This window comes from Protomyctophum parallelum (genome assembly GCF_964188405.1).
Source record: "Protomyctophum parallelum genome assembly, chromosome: 20".
NCBI lineage: Eukaryota > Metazoa > Chordata > Actinopteri > Myctophiformes > Myctophidae > Protomyctophum > Protomyctophum parallelum.
Window position 1 is genome coordinate 41772795 of NC_139718.1, and position 22664 is coordinate 41795458.

Sequence of the window (22664 nt, forward strand, 5' to 3'; positions counted from 1 at the left end):
ATCAGAATCAACCCCAATTTATACCTATACCTTTATACCTCGTGTCTTGAGGATAGCAAGACATATACGAGGTCACATTGCGCATTGCGGTGAGCTTGTAGATCTGCTAAGACTCTCCCCCCCCCCCCCCCCCCCACCCCCCCCAGACAGATTAATTCCAGAATTAATTAGTGTTGTCATTTTCAAATGATCCTAATCAGATCGGGAGCAAATAAACGCGATCGGGACATCCCCTAGTATCAATATCATTTGTTAGTTGAGCTTAATATCATGATATTAGTCTGGATATTGTCTGTGATTTTGGATATTGTACTATTGTCATATTGCATAAGTGTTCTATGAAAAGAATAGAACGGGAAAAAGCAGATACTCGGTAATAGCAGATACTCCAAATGAAATGATCGTAATCGGACCGGGAGCAAAAAGAAACGCGTGATCGGGACATCCCTGAGCTGTATATCCCATTCTGACCTGAGATCAGATTCATACGAGGTTTCCGCCGGACACACACTGGTCTGACGAACCCATTCTGACCTGAGATCAGATTCTAAAAATGTCAGTCGCTCTTCGATTTAAAAAAAATAGCAGACCTACAAGCTCGTATCGCGCCACTCGGTGGCGCGATATGAGCTTGTAGATCTGCTATTTTTAAATAGCTAAAGCATGACATGATGCTGACACCAAAACGGGTGCCCGGTCAGAATGGGATATTTACTGGATTTGAATCCATGCCTGCATTCCACTATAAAATGGTCAATAACAATGTTTATAAAGTGTGAAGCAGTCTGCCTCGAGTCCATGTTTTACATAATGGCGTCCCAACGGTGACCTGTATGAAGTGGGCGCAGATAAGACGACTGCCAAGATATACATTTTGTTGGCTACTTAAAACGTTGATAATGCATTGAGGTGGAGTGCCTGTTTGTGTGTATAACCCATTCTAACCGGGCACCCATTTTGGTGTTAGTATCATGTTATGCTTTATCTATTGAAAAATAGCAGATCTACAAGCTCATATCGCGCCACCGAGTGGCGCGATACGAGCTTGTAGGTCTGCTATTTTTTTTTTATCGAAGAGCGACTGACATTTTTAGAATCTGATCTCAGGTCAGAATGGGTTCATCAGGACCAGTGTGTGTCCGGCGGAAACCTCGTATGAATCTGATCTCAGGTCAGAATGGGATAAGTAATCTTCACATTGTGGCCTCAGCTCAGAGTACAGTACACCGCCAGAGTGACACATATACATAACACAGCATGCATTTTGTGTCTACCAAATCCAAGCACGTTCCCAAACAGGCATTTATGTGTCTGTGGCAAGAACTTGCGTCCTCGTAATGCCATTATAACGTTGTACAGAGTGTATAGAGCATTAATGTACGGCGCACGCTCTCGGGAGTTACAGACCTGTAATGCAGTGGTTCCCAAAGTGGGGTCCGGGGACCCCCAGGGGTCCTTGAGGGAGTGCTAGGGGGTCCCCAGCAAACAATTATAGTTTGGAACGAAATGGACCCTATACCTCTGAGAGTGTACAAATGGCTCTCGGAGTTAAATTAACATTGATTTTACAATATAAATTGGGGGGTCCCAGAGATGGAAATGCCATTAAAATTGGGGGTCCGTAGAGTAATGCATGTCAAAACTGGGGGCCCTTGAAATTAAACGGGTTGAGAATCACTGCTAGAGCCGTAAAAACGCGGGGCTAATTAGTGTCAATTTGGGGGTCCTTGACATGAAAATGTTTGGGAAGCACTGATTTGGAAAAGCCAACGCCAACTCGGATCGGGACAAATCATGACAATGAACACAATATTTTGGGCCGGTCAAATCATTAGAAAGAAGAAAATAAAGGCAGGAGACAACACTATTTGTTTGGTTTTTCTAATTATAAATTATTTGATCGGCCCAAAATATTGTGTTCATTGTCATGATTTGTCACGATCCGAGTTGGCTTTGTCCGCGGCGTAACCGTCTTTAACCCATTCTGACCGGGCACCCATTTTGGTGTCGGCATCATGTTATGCTTTATCTATTGAAAAATAGCAGATCTACAAGCTCATATCGCGCCACCGAGTGGCGCGATACGAGCTTGTAGGTCTGCTATTTTTTGAAAAATCGAAGAACGACTGACATTTCTAGAATCTGATCTCAGGTCAGAATGGGTTCATCAGACCAGTGTGTGTCCGGCGGAAACCTCGTATGAATCTGATCTCAGGTCAGAATGGGTTAAATAAATACTTTCAGAAAGTGGCTATGGGAAAATGCATTGCTTTTCATTTCCTGGGCCACTCGCCGTTCTGAAAGGGGGAGGGACTGCGCCGCTCTATACTGTATGTCTAAATGAGTACTGCAATAGCGTTGCTTGACCACCAAGTGTCACTGTTGAGCAGCCTAACACGCACACACAGACCCATTGACCACAGCACTGCAGTGCGCACACACACACACACACACACACACACACACACACGTCAGCGTCGCGTCTCCGTCACCGTCAGGGAATGTTCCTTTTTTAATCAATGAAGGGTGGCTCCACTGTCCGCGTTGCGTTGCGTGACTGCATTAAAATTGCCCCGGTTCGTTTTTTGACGCACGCGACAGAGACGCACCCGCGTCCGGTGGAGCGTTACATGATGCGATCTACTGTAAGATGACCCTATATGGCAGTGGTTTTCAACCTTTTGCATATCAAGGTCCATCATTTATTCGGCATTTGATTCATGGACCGCCATTTGCCTCTCAGACCCAAGACTTTATTGTATTATCGTTGGATATGATTTTGTCCACAATTCCATGCCGTATTGATGTTGGCACCAGAGGAGAGTTAACAGGAAAACGATCCAAATAACAATTCTTCGACGGTACATGCTCTAGTTGCGTAGACTTCTCTTGTAAACCAAGTAGGCCTAATGCAGGTGTTTAACAATAATTAAACTTGAATAATTTAAAGATCTGTCAGGGTCCATTTGTTTAACCCATGGAACGGGAACCCCTTTAGGTGTTTTAAGCATTATGTTATACTTTAGCTATTGAAAAATAGCAGATCTACAAGCGCTACAAGCTTGTAGACCTGCTTTTTTTTTCAATCGTGATAATGTGGCGCAAATCTTTGAATATATATTCTTTCAGAGCGAACGTTTTTAACTCAAATCTTCTGCTTCTGGGAGGGGGGTCCCTGGAACAACATATTTTCAGATGGGGGTCGGCGGCCTATTATATATAATTGTTGGGGTCCTTGACATGAAATATTGAGAACCACTCATATAGAAACACGAGGTTTTTCAGAAAATTGTCATGATTTAGAAAACTTTTTTTATTTATTTCGACGTCAGGCCTAAATGGGTTAACCGACACTCTATCATTTAGCATGGGGACCACTGGTTATGGTATTTTCCAATACAGATAGGCTACTTCTGTTCTGTGACCCAAGGGGGGTAGGCACTAGGCAGGATCAGTGACGTGAGGACTCCGGTACTCTGAGGCCCACTGGAGGGGGGAAAAGAACACGGTCCCTGCTTGACCTACTATTTACAGTAAAAGTGGAACGCTGCATGGCTGCGTGGAATGGCCTTAAAACAACAGTCCTACATCTTTGTTGTCTTTCTGCTTTTTATTGTTTTTTTTTGTTTTTTTTGTTATAGCCTGGGGACCGAAGACAACATCCACCCTTACAACCTCTCACACTCAGCGTTGCCAGATTGTGTGAGAGAAACAAGCAGACAACAAATGTATGGTATTTAGTTTCAGATAGTCCTTTGAATACGTTTTTTTGGTCATATTTTAGGCCTATAGTCATCTTAATAGTTTGAGTTTTTGTATAGTCGACTAAATATCATGAGATTCTAGTCGACTAAATCTCCAGTTGATCTACCCCTGCAGATCTACTGTACAGCAAGCTAACAGTCACAATATGTTGTGAGCTTGTAGATCTTCTATTTTCAGACGGCCACACCCGAGCGCAACCTGAACATTCATGACATGAGTTCTACTGGATCTCTTCTCCACTAGTCCCTCCCTAACACACCAGCATAATTATGCCGTATAGAGGGTATGCGCATGCATAAAGTGAATGGGAAATCGAGTGGCAAAGTGAGTGGAAAAGTGAGTTTAACGTCGCTTAACCCATTCTGACCGGGCACCCATTTTGGTGTCAGCATCATGTCATGCTTTAGCTATTGAAAAATAGCAGATCTACAAGCTCATATCGCGCCACCGAGTGGCGCGATACGAGCTTGTAGGTCTGCTATTTTAGAAAAATCGAAGAGCGACTGACATTTTTTTAGAATCTGATCTCAGGTCAGAATGGGTTAATCAGACCAGTGTGTGTCCAGTGGGAACCTCGTATGAATCTGATCTCAGGTCAGAATGGCTTAACATCGTCTAATGCAATCAGATAGGACTTTTCTGTTCGTATATGGGCTGTCGAGGCCAGAAAGTAGTGTTTTGCCACTCAGTAGGCGTTCCCGCATAACGTTCCGGGTATGATGATGATGTCACGCACATACCCTCTATAGAGCGTCGCAGTCCCTCCCCCTTTCAGAACCACGAGTGGCCCATAGGAAATGATCCTCCATTCATTTTCTCCATAAGCTTTTTTTTTGTATAAAAACGGTTACGCCGCGGACGAAGCCAACTCGGATCGTGACCAATCATGACAACTAACACAATATTTTGTGCCGATCAAATCATTTGAAAGAAGAAAATAAAGGCAGGACACAACACAATTTGTTTTGTTTTTCTTCTTACTAATTATTTGATCGGCCCAAAACATTGTAATTATCGTCGTGATTTGTCACGATCCGAGTTGGCTTTGTCCGCTGGCGTAAACGTCTTTAAGTAAATACTTTTTGAAAAGCCTATGGAGAAAATGAATGGAGAATCATTTCCTATGGGCCACTCGTCGTTCTGAAAGGGGGCGGGACTGCGACGCTCTATAGCAGCCACCATCTCCTCCCAAAGTGACACAAGACAACTATGTTTTAGAAATGTGACGACTCTGGAGTTTGATGGTATACGGCAGTGGATTTCAACACCTTTCATATCACGGGCCATTATTTTTGTTCGGCATTTGAGCTGTATAGATCGTCTATTTTCACAATATTTATCTGTGGAACCGAGTAAAACTAAATGTAATGCCTACAATTCCAAGTGCATGTCAGTGTGGGGGGGTCCCCAGTTCAGTGTGGGGGGTCCCCAGTTCAGTGTGGGGGGTCTCCAGTTCAGTGTGGGGGGTCCCCAGTTCAGTGGGGGTCCCCAGTTCAGTGGGGTTAGGTCCCCTGTTCAGTGGGGTTAGGTCCCCTGTTCAGTGTGCGGGGTCCCCAGTTCAGTGTGGGGGGTCCCCAGTTCAGTGTGGGCGTCCCCAGTTCAGTGTGGGGGGTCCCCAGTTCAGTGTGGGGGGTCCCCAGTTCAGTGTGGGGGGTCCCCAGTTCAGTGTGGGGGTCCCCTGTTCAGTGTGCGGGGTCCCCAGTTCAGTGTGCGGGGTCCCCAGTTCAGTGTGCGGGGTCCCCAGTTCAGTGTGGGGGGTCCCCTGTTCAGTGTGCGGGGTCCCCAGTTCAGTGTGGGGGGTCCCCAGTTCAGTGTGGGCGTCCCCAGTTCAGTGTGGGGGTCCCCTGTTCAGTGTGGGGGGTCCCCAGTTCAGTGTGGGGGGTCCCCAGTTCAGTGGGGGGTCCCCAGTTCAGTGTGGGGGGTCCCCAGTTCAGTGGGGGGTCCCCAGTTCAGTGGGGGGGTCCCCAGTTCAGTGGGGGGGTCCCCAGTTCAGTGGGGGGGTCCCCAGTTCAGTGGGGGGGGTCCCCTGTTCAGTGTGGGGGGTCCCCTGTTCAGTGGGGGGTCCCCTGTTCAGTGTGGGGGGTCCCCAGTTCAGTGTGGGGGGGGTCCCCAGTTCAGTGTGGGGGGTCCCCTGTTCAGTGTGGGGGGTCCCCTGTTCAGTGTGGGGGGTCCCCAGTTCAGTGTGGGGGGTCCCCAGTTCAGTGTGGGGGGTCCCCAGTTCAGTGTGGGGGTCCCCAGTTCAGTGTGGGGGGTCCCCAGTTCAGTGTGGGGGGTCTCCAGTTCAGTGTGGGGGGTCCCCAGTTCAGTGGGGTTAGGTCCCCTGTTCAGTGTGCGGGGTCCCCAGTTCAGTGTGGGGGGTCCCCAGTTCAGTGTGGGGGTCCCCAGTTCAGTGTGGGGGTCCCCAGTTCAGTGTGGGGGGTCCCCAGTTCAGTGTGGGGGTCCCCAGTTCAGTGTGGGGGGTCCCCAGTTCAGTGTGGGGGGTCTCCAGTTCAGTGTGGGGGGTCCCCAGTTCAGTGGGGTTAGGTCCCCTGTTCAGTGTGCGGGGTCCCCAGTTCAGTGTGGGGGGTCCCCAGTTCAGTGTGCGGGGTCCCCAGTTCAGTGTGGGGTCCCCAGTTCAGTGTGCGGGGTCCCCAGTTCAGTGGGGTTAGGTCCCCTGTTCAGTGTGGGGGTCCCCAGTTCAGTGTGGGGGGTCCCCAGTTCAGTGTGCGGGGTCCCCAGTTCAGTGTGGGGTCCCCAGTTCAGTGTGCGGGGTCCCCAGTTCAGTGTGGGGGGTCCCCAGTTCAGTGTGGGGTCCCCAGTTCAGTGTGCGGGGTCCCCAGTTCAGTGGGGGGTCCCCAGTTCAGTGGGGTTAGGTCCCCTGTTCAGTGTGCGGGGTCCCCAGTTCAGTGTGGGCGTCCCCAGTTCAGTGTGGGGGTCCCCTGTTCAGTGTGGGGGGTCCCCAGTTTAGTGGGGGGGTCCCCAGTTCAGTGGGGGGGGGGGTCCCCTGTTCAGTGTGGGGGGTCCCCAGTTCAGTGGGGGGGTCCCCTGTTCAGTGTGGGGGGTCCCCAGTTCAGTGGGGGGGTCCCCTGTTCAGTGTGGGGGGGTCCCCAGTTCAAATAGGACTATTTTTGACAGGTCCACGGCTTGAAAGGCTTGGGGACCCTTGCATGAAGTTATCGTGAGAGAAATGTCCTGCATGCACTTTTTCCACAATTATCACGTGTAAACTGTAAACGTATTCCACACAACACCACATACTGTATGTATGAAATAACATGAGCATTTGGCAAATTGGAGGTTTAATTAATTATATTTTGCCCACAATTTATTTGTGTTGGTTTCTGGCCAAGTGATGCATATAGCAGGAAACGCATACAACTCAGTAAGCATAATATGGAATATCTCCTAGCACGCAACGTAAATAAAAGCCCATGTGTCTAAACATCCATGTGCGCTATATAATGACGATAATGAGGACCAATTAAATGAAGATGAGCTTGAAAGTGGGTGAAGTGCAGTGGTGGAAAGTATAACCAAGCACATTTACTCAAGTACTGTACTAAACCGTTCACCCGCCTTTCACATACATCTACGTGAATTTGGATTAATAATGGCCCAGCCCAATCCCGTAGATCTATATTGGTCTTTTATTGTTCTTTGCATCGATCGAGTCGAGACATAAGCATTGGGTTGCTAGCTGGTGCTGTCAATAACACTGCAGTGCGCCATCTTGATCGCCATGCACGCGCATCCATTCTATCTGTTTCTTTCACATTAGTCCACTTGCCAGAAGTTCAACTCTGGCATTTTGAGTACACCAACATTTCAGTGCATGTAAACTATGATGACTAAAACTAAGACTACCGGTAAATGTATTGACAATTTTGTCAACAAATAAAAACTAGACTAAATTGTTAAGAAGGGACTAGTGGACAAGAGATCCAGTATAACTAAAAGACACAAGTCATTTTACAATAGCCGATCTACAAGCTCAGCTGTGAGCTTGTAGATCGGGTATTTTCAGCAAGTGTAAAATCAGTCAATCATTACGACGGCATCAAGGCCCGCCAAAGCACATATTAGTCGACTAAATCAAGAGCAGATTTAGTCGACTAAAATGACATTTGGTCAACTAAAACTAGACTAACACTAAAACATTCCAGGAGACTAAAACTAAAATGACTGAAACAAAAAAAAAAATCAAAATTTGCTTTCCAAATCAACACTGCTTTTAACCCATTCTGACCGGGCACCCATTTTGGTGTCAGCATCATGTTATGCTTTAGCTATTGAAAAATAGCAGATCTACAAGCTCATATCGCGCCACCGAGTGGCGCGATACGAGCTTGTAGGTCTGCTATTTTTGAAAAAAATCGAAGAACGACTGACATTTTTAGAATCTGATCTCAGGTCAGAACGGGTTCATCAGACCCAGTGTTTGTCCGGCGGAAACCTCGTATGAATCTGATCTCAGGTCAGAATGGGTTAAGTCAAACACGTGGGAGCGCTTTCTCGTGGTATTGTGGCGGCCTGTGACATGACAAGTGAGTGACGGCGCGAGCGGTGACAGGGTAAACAGGTATTGACACGGCTCCCCGATACAAACGACACAAACGTCCCACAGTCACACGCCAAGTGTTGTCATTTGTCACCAGAGAAATGCCAGCGGCGTCAGTCACACCAGAGCCATAGAGTAAGACAGAGTTACGCCGTTCGGGGGGAGGGGGGGGGGGGGGGGGCAGAAAACTGAGCGCTCGCTCGAGCTCATGCAGCCTGGGTGACAAGCTGGAGTTTAAAATACATTGTTTTATCAACGAGGGCGGCGCAAACATCAGCAATTCCAGGCATGTGTGAAACATGACAACCGTTGTAAAGTATTGTACAGTGACAACTAAAGTCTCTGTAATGTTTATGTTGTGCTATTACTAAAAACGATCTAAAAAAATAAAAGGATTTATGATCATTAAAGCTGGGCTGTCAGTGTTGCCCGAGTCCAGTGCATTCTGCCAACGTCCGGTCCAGGACATTGTCACTCTTCGCCTATAGCACTTCACCAATAGAAGTCTATGTAGAAGAGCCGCCATTGGACTGGCCCCAGGAAATGAACGGAGTTGTCGTAACCTCTTACTCTATGGCTCTGGGTCAGTCACACCAGTACGGCGTGAGGATGCAGTCTATGAAGGCTTTTCAACAGCTTCGCAACACACACAAAAATAGATTTAAAAAAAAGGTGGCCCAACCAATCTTCTGACGTTTTTTTTTTCGATGATTTTGAGGCATTTGTACTTTACTTGAGAATATTTCCATTGTTCAATACTTTTACTTCTACTCCACAACATCTCAGATCCAAATATTGTTACTTTGTAGATTTTGATTATCATTACAAAACATACATCAAGTCTTTAACCACTTCAGCCCTATATACATTTCAGTAGCCGATCTACAAGCTCACAATGCGTCACAATGTGACACATTGTGAGCTTGTAGATCTGCTATTGTCTAGTCTCGCGTATCCAGACAACTATTCCACAATCTCCGAATGCTACATAATACAGTATATAGTCTGGAACTATACCTCCCGAAATCTGAGTAAGTAAGCTGCCATTTCCGTTCACAGAAATATACATTTAAAATATCTTTAGACCTTATTTTTTTATTTCCATTTGTGCTAACCAGCAAGCTATATGCTTAGATGATTTCTATTTATATTAGGATAAATGAGCGTGACTGTAAAGACAAAACGGAAGTCGGAAGGAGGCTTCACTTCCGCTTTATATTTTACTCATGATCAGAGCTTCCGTTGCTCCAGACTGTATGAAGGAAGCATTTGGAAATTGCGAGAGGCAACGGTCTGGCAACGCGAGACTACTATTGTCAAAAAGGTTATTAATTTGAAATGGGACATTCTGCATTATGAGTACTGTCTGACTGTCTGTACTTTTGGACTTTAAGTACATTATGATGCAACTATTTTGTAGGCTAACATTTTTAATTCCAGACTTTTGCTTGTAACAGAGTATTTCTACATTGCAGTATTGATACATTTACTGAAGTACTTTTTTCCACCACTGGGCTTAAAGGTTTTATGACATTCATTTTCATTTCTTTTTCTTTTTTCTTTTAGGTTCTATGACCTCAATTACACCCAAAAAACCTGAACTTTGAACATTCAGTGTATTTTCTGTGGTCTGAAGTTTTCTTTGGGGTTTGGAAGCCTTTTGAGCTACAATGAAAACAGGCAACACAGTGAAAACAGTGACATCTGCTGGCAAATCCCATTGACATATATGGGATTTGCAGGGTCTTACATCACTTACTGCCGGCAAATCAGAGCACCTGTTTGAGCCAGAAAACCCCAGATCACAGAAAAGCTACTGAATGTTAAAAGTTCATGTTTTTTGGGTGCAATTGAGATTAGAAAACCTAAAAAAAATAAGAACAATTCCAAAACCTTTTTTTTTTATGTCACAATCCCTTTAAGTGTTAAAGAAGCATCATTTCTCTGTGCACACAGACAGAGCATTATTCCCAGAGTCTCAGAAGAATGCATTTTCTATTTTGCGCACACACACACTGAATACAGTATACGTTCAATACGCTGTATTGGATGTATCAGCAGAACTCGCAACAAATCATATCATCTCTCTCTTGTTTTGGCTGATTTGATCAGGACATTCATTTAAAAGTGATAAGACCAAATGCGGCAGCCTCCCCACCCCCACACATACAGTACACCAAAGAAAAGCTGAAGTTTCGACAAAACAAAAAAGTTGAGAGAGATATGCTATCGATGCTTTTCAGTTGAATATTGTGTTGTATTTTTGCCAAGGCAAAGTGCAGGTTGAGGCCTCTGTGTCTCCCATATCTCTCTCTCTCTCTCTCTCTCTCTCTCTCATCTCTCTCCATCTTATGGGGATAGCCTCATGCACGCACACATGCACACACGTATGCATGCACTCATGCACAGATGCACGCACGCACGCACGCACGCACGCACGCACGCACGCAGTTCTCTATGCGGAGACTACTTTTGTCATTTCGACAGAAAAACACAACAGTCAGCATGGTCTGCTGCCTTTCAGATAGAAACTGTGTAAAAGGTGTCTGTAGCTCCTTTTCCACAAACACAGTGTGACTGTTGTGTGTCTAAGCCGGAGAATCCTGTTCATATCCGCCGGTTACCGTCTGGGATCCATTGATTTGCATTGTGGACATTTCTGTATGGAAATTCAAGGGCCCTCAAAGTTGCTTTTTTTCTGGTTCCCAGGTAGTTGACAAAATGTATTTGACAGACAGCGGACCACCCATCTGGAAAGTATGCGTGTCAGGGGGACCCTTGTGACCAAGTTTTTATTAAATTTTCATTTTACAAATGCCCCATCCCCCCACAAGGTTCCAAATTATCGTTGCAACAGGGAAGACATTTCGTCAGTTAGCTCGACATATCACAACATATAGGCTGCATGGCTGGTAAACTTAACAATGTAATTGAAAATAAATAAATAAATATAACAAATTATAATTGTGCACTTTTTCTATAGCATAATATGTAAGTGCCTCAATAGATTGCCTTTTTGCTACCTTAGCTCTCGCAGTTGATATTTCCAACCAACCCTAATACAATAAGAATTATATTATCCTGTTTGTGGAGGTACAGTAGACACAATGAGGTTTTTTTGCAGAAGTAACTCCAGGAAAGTGTGGAATCATCATTTAGCACCAATATCTGAGGAAGACATGCACGCCTCGATTTCGAACAATTCTGATAATGTCTTGGCTAACAGAGTCCAGAATACCCTAACTCTGGGACATTCCCAGAACGTATGCATATATGTGCCCACAGTTCGCTGTTTTTTTTAAGTTGATTATCTTTGCCCATGAAGCTTTCAGAAGGTTCCCCTTCCATGACCATCATCATCCATCACCATTCCATCATCTCAGGCATTCTGAAACATTTTCTACACATGAATTTAAGCACATGCTACTGATTTTACTTCAGACACGCTAGTGTTAATGGGCACAACATGCATAACGGGTTAGGTACTAATTGAAGTTGACAGCGCTTTCTTGGAGTTAAATAAAATCTGTGTGTTTGTTTATAGTGCATCATTTGATGATTATAATTACGAGAGTAATTATAGTAATGTTGTTCCACACTCTCCTCCTGTGTTTAAATAAATAAAAACTAAAAGAAAACCAAGGATGCCCAAACTGTATTTGGCAGCACTATCTGATGTTGGATGTTTTTTTTTGCCATATTATGTCAAATAAAAAAAGGAAATTTAAATGTTTCCAAACCTCAAAAATAGCAACAAAAAAAATGCCAAAAAAGCAGGTAATTCAACCTTGTGAACGCAACACTGAAGTGTCCTATGTGACTATATTTCTGTAGAATCTTTAAAACAAATCATTTACATTCACACGTTGATATACCAATAGTCCTAGTTTCCATGCTAGCAGCTTTTGTTATTAACCGTATACTAAATACTAATAACATCTTTATTGTCCCACAGGGGATATATTCAGCTTCACAGCCTGTCCCACAGAAAACACGTGATATAGCACAAAACATCAGCAAAATGTCCCCAACTCCCCATGGATACACAAGCCAACATATCTAGTGCAGCAATGCATGGCTGAATCAACAAAACTATGTAATAATTATTATAGGACATAGCAGTGGGATTCTTGTGATTCATGAAACATTTGATTATGTTAAAAAATAATATTAGAAAACGGCAAAAAAGGGTATTTACTAAATATTGTATTATGATATAATTAAATGATCACATTATCTATTTACTTTTCACATAATCAAATGTTTGTTAATTATTTCTCCCCCCCCCCCCGACTCTCCAGCTCAACAGAAAATACATTTTAAGGTGGGAATTTTGTCCGATCCTTTCTTTTGCTTCATCATCACTTCTAATTTCACTTAGTTACATGCTCTCCTGTCTGAAGGACATTGGAAATGTATTTTCCGTTTACTAAATAGCTGAAGAGACAGGGAGACAAACACTATTCTATTTCAAGGAGAGATTTAAGAAGAGATTCAGCGTTTGATCGGCGGCCGTGCGGGTAAAACGCTGAGGAACGCCCAGTTTGTTAATTTCGCTACTTCTTGATCAATGGATTATGGTCACCATATTACGGTAAGAAAACTGGTTGTCCGGCGGACATTTCCTTTAACACCGTTGTTTTTCTTTTTTTCCCTGATAGGACAATTCTACAAATGTCTCCTAAATCCTGACAGTTCTCTGAAAAACCCTATGTTTCTATGGCAGTGGTTCTCAAACCATGACAAGGACCCCAAAAAAGATATGTATTTGGCCGCAGACCCCCATCGTAAAATATGTTGTTCCATGCAGGGACTCCCACAGAAGCAAAGATTTGAGTTAAAAAAACATTCACTCTGCAAGAATATATATTCAAAGACTTGCGCTTCATTTTCAAGATTTAAAACAAATAGCAGACCTATACAAGCTTGTAGCGTGTGGGTGGCGCGCTACGAGCTTGTAGATCTAATGTTTTTAAATAGCTAAATTATAAACATAATGTTTAACACACCAAAAGAGGTTCCCGTCCCCCAAAAAATGGGAAAATCAAATAAAACTTTTAAATCAACGTTTTAAACACAGATTACTGAGGCAGGAAGCCAACCAGTGGTGCTCAGCGGGGTCCGGCAGGGACCCCCAGGGGTCCTTGAGGGAGTCCCCATGCAGATGGCTATAATTAGGATCCACTTAGCATTCAAAACAGAACTTTTCCAAGCCTGTAAACTCTGAGAGTGGAAGCGCTCTGAGTTATGAGGGTCAACGGCCCCATACTGTATACACAATGAACACCTGAAACCTGAAGTCCTTGAAACGAAATATAGTTTCAGAATCAATAAACAATTCATAACCTGTGCTGTGCTCACACAGCACACCGCACTCCACACACACACACTCTGCAAACCAACAGCGTCTAGATTTATTCAGGCTAATGCAGCAAGTCGTGTGAAAATGACTTATGTATGAATGCTATACGAGTGTCAATAATGGAAGACCTTTGTTCTAATAACAGGACTGACTGGGACTTCAAACTTTTATGATTCACTGAAACCCAACGAGACAGAGAATAGCCCTTCTTAACCCTGAAAGTGTAAAAAAAAAAAAGAAAAAAAAAAAGAAAAAGCAGAAGAGAAGTGGACCAGTACAAATACACTTTTAGGGCCCTATTTTGCGTGTCACTTCACCACTTCACTTCAACCCATCTTCATATAATAGGTCCTCACTAATAACCATGATAAAATGGCACAATGTTTTTTCTACTCAGTCTGTGTCTCATAGGAGGGCTGTGGATAGTTCAGAAACCCGTCCACGACCACCAGTGTCCAAGCTAATAGAGCACCGAAATCTGACGTCAATATCGGTAAGCTACAGTAATAGAAACTGCAGGCTTTCTAGTCCTGAAAAGTTGCAATGCGAAAATGGAAGCCATCGTTCTCACGATAATAGAAATCTAAACATTTTTGTAAAGAAATCTTGTTTAAAAAAGAATCTGCCTAATGATGATGTCACTGGAAGACGGTTTCTAAACTGCCCACAGCCCTCCTATGAGACACAGACAGAGTAGAAAAAGATCGTGCCATTTTATCATGATTATTCGTGAGGACCTATTATATGAAGATAGGTTGAAAAGTGGTGCAGTGGTCCTTTAACATTATGTGTACCTTCTATCCCCTGTATCTGTAACGTTTCGCTGCTGTGCTGTCTCTGGCGCCTACATTTCCGTATCTACAGTATGTTTGGGGAATTTAATTGTACATGTAAACCCTGGATAGATGGGGAAATGGTTAATTATAACGACAAAAGAAAACACGCATAAAAAGTTCACATATTGGAGAGGTTTCTGCCCCAACAGCAAACGGCCATCTGTGTCCCAGTGGAATTACATCATTCTCATGCTGTAGCTCAGTGCTTCCCAAAGTGGCATCCGGGGACCTTGAGGGAGTTCCAGGGGGTCCAAATGGACCCCTTATGGGTCTGTAAATCAACATTGATTTTACAAAATTAATTGGGGGTCCCAGGGATATATATAAATGCCATTAAAAGGTTAGGGTTAGGTTAGACTAATGCTGCATGTCAAACTGAGGGTTCTTGAAATTAAACGGGTTGAGAATCACTGCTAGAGCTGTAAACATCTTCTCTTATGGGGGTCCCTGGCATATCTCTTCAAATGGGGGGTCCGTGGGTTCATTAGTGACAATTTGGGGGTCCTTGACATGAGAGAAGTTTGGGAACGACTGCTGTAGCTGCATTCATGGGGCAGGTGCACTCTCTGGAGGAGGAGGGGACGGGGGACGGGGGGACGACGACAGATTGATATAATTGCCACATGACTGATCATCGATTAGGTGACCTCTGCTCACACATCTGTCCTCCATCTCCCTCCCCTGATCCCTGGAAGCCCCTGGAGGCCGCTGGGGGCCCCTGCATGCAGGGACAGCCATGGCCCCTGGGTCCCCGTAGGGCCCTGGAGGCATCGTTGACCCGGGCAGTCCCAAGCAGTAATCCACGCACCTCTCTCTCTCCCTCTCTCTCTCTCTCTCTCTCTCTCTCTCTCTCTCTTCTGTGCTTCTCAGAGTCTAATTCTTGCCAAAGGCTGGTTTGTTAGCCAGCCAAATTGTACAATGATATGACTATTGGACTGGCCTCGCTACTCACACAGCTGCTTGCCATGCTCTCCCCCAAACACTACCGCTGAGCGAGAGAGAGAGAGAGAGAGAATAAATTACTCCATCTTCCAGAGAAATATGAGGAATTCTGTTGCAGACTAATGTGCAATGACTCCAATCCATCATGACCGTTCTGCATACTAGGTGAAACAAGTTGTCAGTGTGTGCACGTGTGTGTGTGTGTGCGTGCGTGCGTGCGTGCGTGCCTAGAATTCAAACACATTCTATAAGCACTACGTTTTATGGCACAAAACTTATATGCTGCTGGTGTTTATGATTGACTGCAGACGTCTGCATTCTGGCATAGGAGCATGCCACTGAAATATGATACAGATCGTCGCTGCCTGTCGGGCAAGAAACGTCTCATCTCCATTTTTCCAACTTTTCTCTTCGTAAATTAATGCCCCACGTCGTCATACAGGAGTGTCGCGCAAAAGAAGCTACATTAGCCGATCTACGAGCTCTAGCCCTGCTACTTCCGCTAAACATTGAACCGATGAAAAGCATCGACACGAGCTTGTGACCAAATAATAACCACAAGGGATGCATTCATTCAAATTGGAACCATTTCCATTTCCCGAAAAGTATGCGTTTTGGACATACTGTAGGACAGACAACAACACGTCATAACAGCGTCAGCTCAAGGCCCAAAATGTGGTCTGTCGGTGCATATTAGAGGCTATCGTCTGTCGGGATGTTGGAAACCTCATACAACACCGTGTCCAAAATTAAATTACAAGATAAAAAATTTAAAAATGAAAGAAAGAAAAACGGCAAAAGTTGCATATCGGCAAGCTTGAAACGTGTGGCTTCGCGGCGCGCTCTGCAAATCTGCTGCTTCGGGGTTCTGGACGGGAACCCCTTTTTGTGTTTTAAGCATTATGTTATTCTTTAGCTGTTGAAAAATAGCAGATCTACAAGATCTACGAGCTTGTAGATGTGCTATTTTAGAAAATGGGGAAAATGTGACGCAAATCTTTGAATATATATTCTTTCATTGCGAACGCATTTAACTATAGAATCTTTGCTTCTGGGGGGGGGGGTCTACCTGGAACAACATATTTTCAGATGGGGGTCGGCGGCCGATTACATATATTTTTTTGGGGAAAACGTTTGAGAGCGGGTTTTTCCAGAAAACTGTCAGGATTTAGAAGGCATTTTCTAAGTTAGAATAGCGGTATGACATTTCTGCCCGGGAGCAACGATATTCATGCAGCCACCTGTATCAGTTTGGCACGTATAGCCTAGGCCTACTGATATATCATCATCCATTGTTTGACATCTTTTCATGACACGGTATTGGCAATAATTATATGCTATTGTGGGCATGCCCTTATTATAGGTCCAAATGGTATTGGTATTCATTTCCATGCAGAGAAATGTAAAAACTAAACTACTGTATACGCTATCCAAGCACACACACACACACACACACACACACACACGTTTGTACTGTAGGCCTAATCGGGTTCCATATAATGGCAAGATAGAACCCATCACAAAATAACAGACAAAAGAATGTCGATGATTCACCGTGTATATTAGCCCCTTAAAGCCGCCTTCTGCCGACGCGGCATTATCCTCACCCTCACTAAAAGTGATCATCGGCCTGGTTGGTGGGTTTATTCAGGGATGCGTCCTTTGTTGAGTCACACACACACACACACACACACACACACACACACACACACACACACACACACACACACACAGCGGCGTTATGTAATTACTGCATTGAGGACCAAAAAAAAGCAGAGAAAGAAAAGAGAGAAAGAAAGAAAGAAAGAAAGAAAGAAAGAAAGAAAGAAAGAAAGAAAGAAAGAAAGAAAGAAAGAAAGAAAGAAAGAAAGACAGAAAGGAAGGAAGGAAGGAAGGAAGGAAAAAAAAGAGGACTAGTATATCAAAGCACAGAATCAGCCCACAGGCGAGCAGGCAGTGTCGGCACTGCTGTTCATATATGGGGCTATATAGCTCCCAACCACTGACACCCAGAAGCTCCAGCATGCATACGGCCGTGAACAGAATCACTAAACAGTGGCACAAGAACCAAACCCCCCCCCCAAAAAAAACAGTGTGCAGCTCTCTCTCTCTCTCTCTCTTGTTAAATCACACTCTCTCTCTAGCAGAGACAACCACAGGGCTACTGTGTGTGCGTATTCTGTGCGTGCGTGCATGCGTGCGTGCGTGCCATGTAGTCGATGCATAACAGGATCGGATTTTGACACGTTGCAGATCTGTCCACGGTGCTGAAAATAAAATACCAAGGAAGGAGGTGCTGAAATCTCAGCAAGCGCTCTCTCTCTCTCTCTCTCTCTCTTTCTTTCTTTCCCTTAGCAGTGGCAGCAGCAGCAGCAGCAGCAACGCTGCACCAAGCCAAGCACAGGGGGACAGACGGACGGACGGAAGGACGGGGAGGGAGGGAGGGAGGGAGGGAGGCTAAAGAAAACTAGATTTGGATCATCTGTTCCAACACAGTGTGCAAATGGAACCAAAGAAAGGTTCCATTTGCACAACTCACCGAGTTTCAATCAACCCTCACAGAGTTAAATAAAAATTAATGGGGATTTTCAGGGATAAAATAACTGAAACTAGTGGATGTACAGGTCCAGTAGGCACCCCAAATAGTGTCCCGTCCCCCCCCCCCCTTAGAAAATGTACAAAATATAATTTAAATACACAAGTGTTGAAGCCATTTGTAGACTTATTTATTTTCTATGAATTATGCCTATATATGAAATGATATTATGAAATGTTGAGTTATTTTGCTTGCTATTGCTGTTATTATTTTCACGGTGATCTTCTGATTGTTATGGTAATGTGAGGAGACGTTGCGTTGACTTATGGGTGTCACTCTGTGATGAGGCAGGTGACGGCGGGTGATCAGAAACCAGAGCGGCAGGGACAAACATTTCAACCACACATAGCACACACTGTAGCACACAAACGGATGAACGGAATATAGCCTTCTGTACGAATGATTTTGTTTCGTTTAATCGAAAGTCGGGGCTGTTAATAAATAACCTGAGAACCTACAGAATACGGATGCATTTGCGTTGTTATTCCATTTGGTAGAAATATTGGGCCTATATATATATACAGTATATATACAGTATATATATACACGTTTTTTAAATCAAGGGTTTAATTTAGTGTTATCCGGCCCGTGCACTGTTCCAGTTATATATAGCTTTTTCCCCACTTAAACAGCATCCGTATTGTAGGGAAAGCGCTCGCTGTAAAAAAAAAAAGCCGATCTACAACGTGCCTTGAGGGATAGTTCACCCAAGTAGTGGCTTACATATTTTCTTTCCATTGCACACCCCATGAAACCTTGAATCCATGGAGATTTCGTTCATTTTTGTCGTATTCGTATAATTTCCTATATAAGCCAATAATTTGATGACTGGCGGAGACTCCTGTGTTGACCAAATCATTGACTCATTAAGGTGACAGAAACAGCAATATCTGGCTATATTTTCAGATATTTCAAGATATTCAACGTAGAGCGGAAAACATAAAAACACACACTACTAGTACAGAGCCCATGGGGGACTCCATGTCACTCACCATGTTGACTTCTGACACCATGTCTATGCTGGCGATGTCGATGCTCATGCCCACGTCCACAGGGGCACCTTGGAAATGAAGAATGCAACAAAAAAAAACATTTTACCCTGGGGTTGTCAACCATTGGTCCTGTACCAGGAGGGTGCGGGTAACCAAATGGACCCGTGAATCATGACAATTTTCTGAAAAACCTAATGTTTCTATATCAGTGGTTCTCAATATTTCATGTTTCAAGGACCCCAAAAATGTATGTATTTAATGTATGTACTTATTCGGCCGCGGACCCCCCATCTGAAAATATGTAGTTCCAGGAACCCCCCCCCCCCCCAGAAGCAAAGATTTTAGTTAAAAACGTGCTCTGAAGAAGATTTTTCAGTATTACATAATGCTTAAAACACCAAAAGTATTACTTTTTACCTTCTCAAGAGTTCATTTTTTTTGGTTAAACATCTGCATGAAGTAATGATTCATTAGAGAATGTATAAGTAATTGTTATTTTTTATCAACGCTGGCCTGTCCTCTCTTTCCTATATGTTGCCCCATCAATACAGCAGACGAAATATTATCCAACGATAACAACAACAATATCCTTTTGTTTTGAGTCTGTGAGGCAGAATCTCATCAAATGGTGGTCTGTGGCTTAAATGCCCAATACATAATCGACTGGGTGGGGGGGGGGTTGGCCTGATGTGACCCATTAAGACCCGAGGCCGATTCTACAAAATGTCTTCTAAACACACACAGCATGCCGTTTTCTAAAATGATATGCATTTATCTCAAAAAATATTTTGTTCCAGGGCCCCCCATGCACAAACATGCACAGAAATCATTGTGAAACGGTCATGGTATGTGACATTTTCACATGGGGGTCAGCCTAAAGGTTTTTTTTTTTTTATCTCGTGTGTTGTTTGTTGTTTTTTTTTTTACCTCCAAAGTCAGGCCTCAGACGAATGTCATAGCCCTTCAGCAGCTTGTCCACGGTGGCCTTCACATACGACATGTTACTGGGCTCGTTGACGCTATAGGAGGACACACATATACATGTTAATTTATTATATATATACATGTATATTATATATATGACATGTTACTGGGCTCGTTGACGCTATATAGAGGACACACATAGTATGTTAATTTATCATATATATACATATATGACATGTTACTGGGCTCGTTGACGCTATATAGAGGACACACATAGTATGTTAATTTATCATATATATATACATATATGACATGTTACTGGGCTCGTTGACGCTATAGGAGGACACACATATACATGTTAATTTATCATATATATACATATATGACATGTTACTGGGCTCGTTGACGCTATATAGAGGACACACATAGTATGTTAATTTATCATATATATACATATATGACATGTTACTGGGCTCGTTGACGCTATATAGAGGACACACATAGTATGTTAATTTATCATATATATACATATATGACATGTTACTGGGCTCGTTGACGCTATAGGAGGACACATCATCATACTATAATTCTAACAATGTCTGTCCGCCTGTGTGTGTCTGTCTGTCTGTCAGAAACACCGCAGTAGCTCCTCATTGCCTGCCCCAATCGCTCCCACTTTTCACACAGGCATTGACCATATGAATATGGAGGGCGTAACGAAGCCCTTTTTTTGATTTGACACATTAATGATTATTAATGAATTTATTAGTGAATTAAAAACGCACCGGGGCGCAGTACCCCCCACGGCCACAAGGGGGGGGGGGGCAAATATCTCACAACGGGTAAGGGCTAGTATATACAATGCATCATATACATATATATATATATATATATATGCATATATATGACATGTTACTTGGCTCGTTGACGCTATAGGACACACATATACATGTTAATTTATCATAAATATATATATGCATATACATGTGACATGTTGGCTGTTGGTGCTATAGGACACCACACATACTGTACATAGGTATCACTCACTCTCACACACACACACACGTCACACACACACACACACACACACACACACACACACACACACACACACACACACACGCGTTACTGTTGGTGCTAGAATACACCATATGCTTATACACATATGGCTTTTACATATACATATACGTAGGCTACACACGGCATACACAAAGCAATGCACAATGATTATATCATTATATTGTTGTCTTGTATTGTATTGAAGAAATAATGCATTGATCAAACAAGGCGTGCGTGCGTGCGTGCGTGTGCAGAGCTCACCTTTGCGCCCCGCACACCATGGTAACCAGCAGACACACACACCAGCACACCCCCCAGCGCCCCGGGTCCACCTGACTCCACATCCTCACCAACTTTGATCCCAGGACGGGAGGAGAGAGAGAGGAGTTTGCAGCTCTATCTGAACTATAAAAAAAGGCTCTTGGTTCTTTGACACGCAGATGCTCAGAGATGCAACACTTGGGTTAAAATTATAGCCCCATGCAGTAGCCTATAGTCACAATGAAGACCCCCATTCCCCCCCCCCCAAAAAAGGACTTGCTATATGTAGCCAGGTCGGGTCTATTAATATTCCAACAGAGCAGAAGTCAAAAACGTGTCGGCGAAAAGAGAGATAGAGCGAGAGGAAGGGGAAAAAACTGCAGTGTGGAAGAAAAACGTGGTCTATAGCTGTCTCTCTGGCGGTTCACCTGCAGTGTGGACGCCGGGGACAGAGCATCCAAACCCGGCCGGAGCGGTGCAGCCTCCTCCCTGCAGGGCTGGCTCGGCTGGTGCAGGTGGTCAATACATCCAAGAGGCTATACAGCTATACAGGATAGATGGATAGATCCGCACCTTCGCTGCGTCTGTCAGTCAGTCAGTCAGTCTGTCGGTGGGATGTTAAAAGCAGGAGCACGGATCACCTTTAGCTTCCAGTCATTCTCCAAGTGGAGCATCGTGCTCTATAGCCTATACAACAACACGCACATCTGAGGAGATGCTGCGCATTTTTCCTCCCTCCCTCTCTCTCTCTCTTTCTCTCTCTCTCCCTCTCTCTCTCTCCCTCCCTCTCTCTCTCCCTCTCTCTCTGTCCCTGAGCCTGAGTCCTCTCAACCCCGAATCCTTTCAATCTCAATGAATGAATGAATCCCGTGATGATGGTGATGATGATGATGACGACAACGTCACAAGCCGCCGACCAAGTTCAAGTTCATCATTTGATGAAAGAAGGAAAGAAAGAAAAGCCGAGAGAGAGTGTATTTTAGGGGGGGAGCCGCAATGCACGAATAACCCAGAGAGAGAGAGAGAGAGTCACGTAACGTTGCGTGGTTCGTTGCGGTGTGTGCGCGCCGCGGTTATAGGTGTGTGTGTGTGTGTGTGTGTGTGTGTGTGTGTGTGTGTGTGTGTGTGTGTGAGTGTGAGAATGCGTTGCTCCTGTCCTGTCTTGTCCTGTCCCGCTGGCTGGCTGACTGTCTGTCTGTGGCGCGTGTGTCTCATCAATGTCCGCAGAATTCACTGAATCCTATCCGTTCCACCACCATCCATGGCCCTCTCTCTCTCTCGTCTCGTCTCGTCTGGCTGTGTGCAGGACACGTGCGCGCAGCCTATCATAGGACATCGGTTCTCAATGGAAGGTTCGCGGGACCTCAAAAAGGGGTCCTATATAGTCCTA

At 44.2% G+C, this 22664-nt stretch overlaps 1 protein-coding gene across 2 annotated transcripts in view; it reads right to left on the reverse strand.

The window, feature by feature from the left end:
- The window catches only part of gabrb1 (gamma-aminobutyric acid type A receptor subunit beta1), a gene marked incomplete at its 3' end in the record, with an annotated part of 138098 nt that extends 116795 nt beyond the window's left edge, over positions 1 to 21303 (reverse strand). The window contains exons 1-3 of one of the 2 annotated variants that reach the window (XM_083792320.1): positions 21275 to 21303; positions 19958 to 20049; positions 19031 to 19098 (exon numbers count right to left, since the gene is read on the reverse strand). In XM_083792320.1, coding sequence (XP_083648446.1) covers positions 19031 to 19098; positions 19958 to 20049; positions 21275 to 21294 — 180 coding nt within the window. In that variant the 5' untranslated portion in view covers positions 21295 to 21303. Of the gene's footprint in view, positions 1 to 19030; positions 19099 to 19957; positions 20050 to 21274 lie in introns of those variants that run through there. The other variant, XM_083792321.1, reaches the window with a different exon arrangement.
- Between the last annotated feature and the right edge of the window lie 1361 nt (positions 21304 to 22664).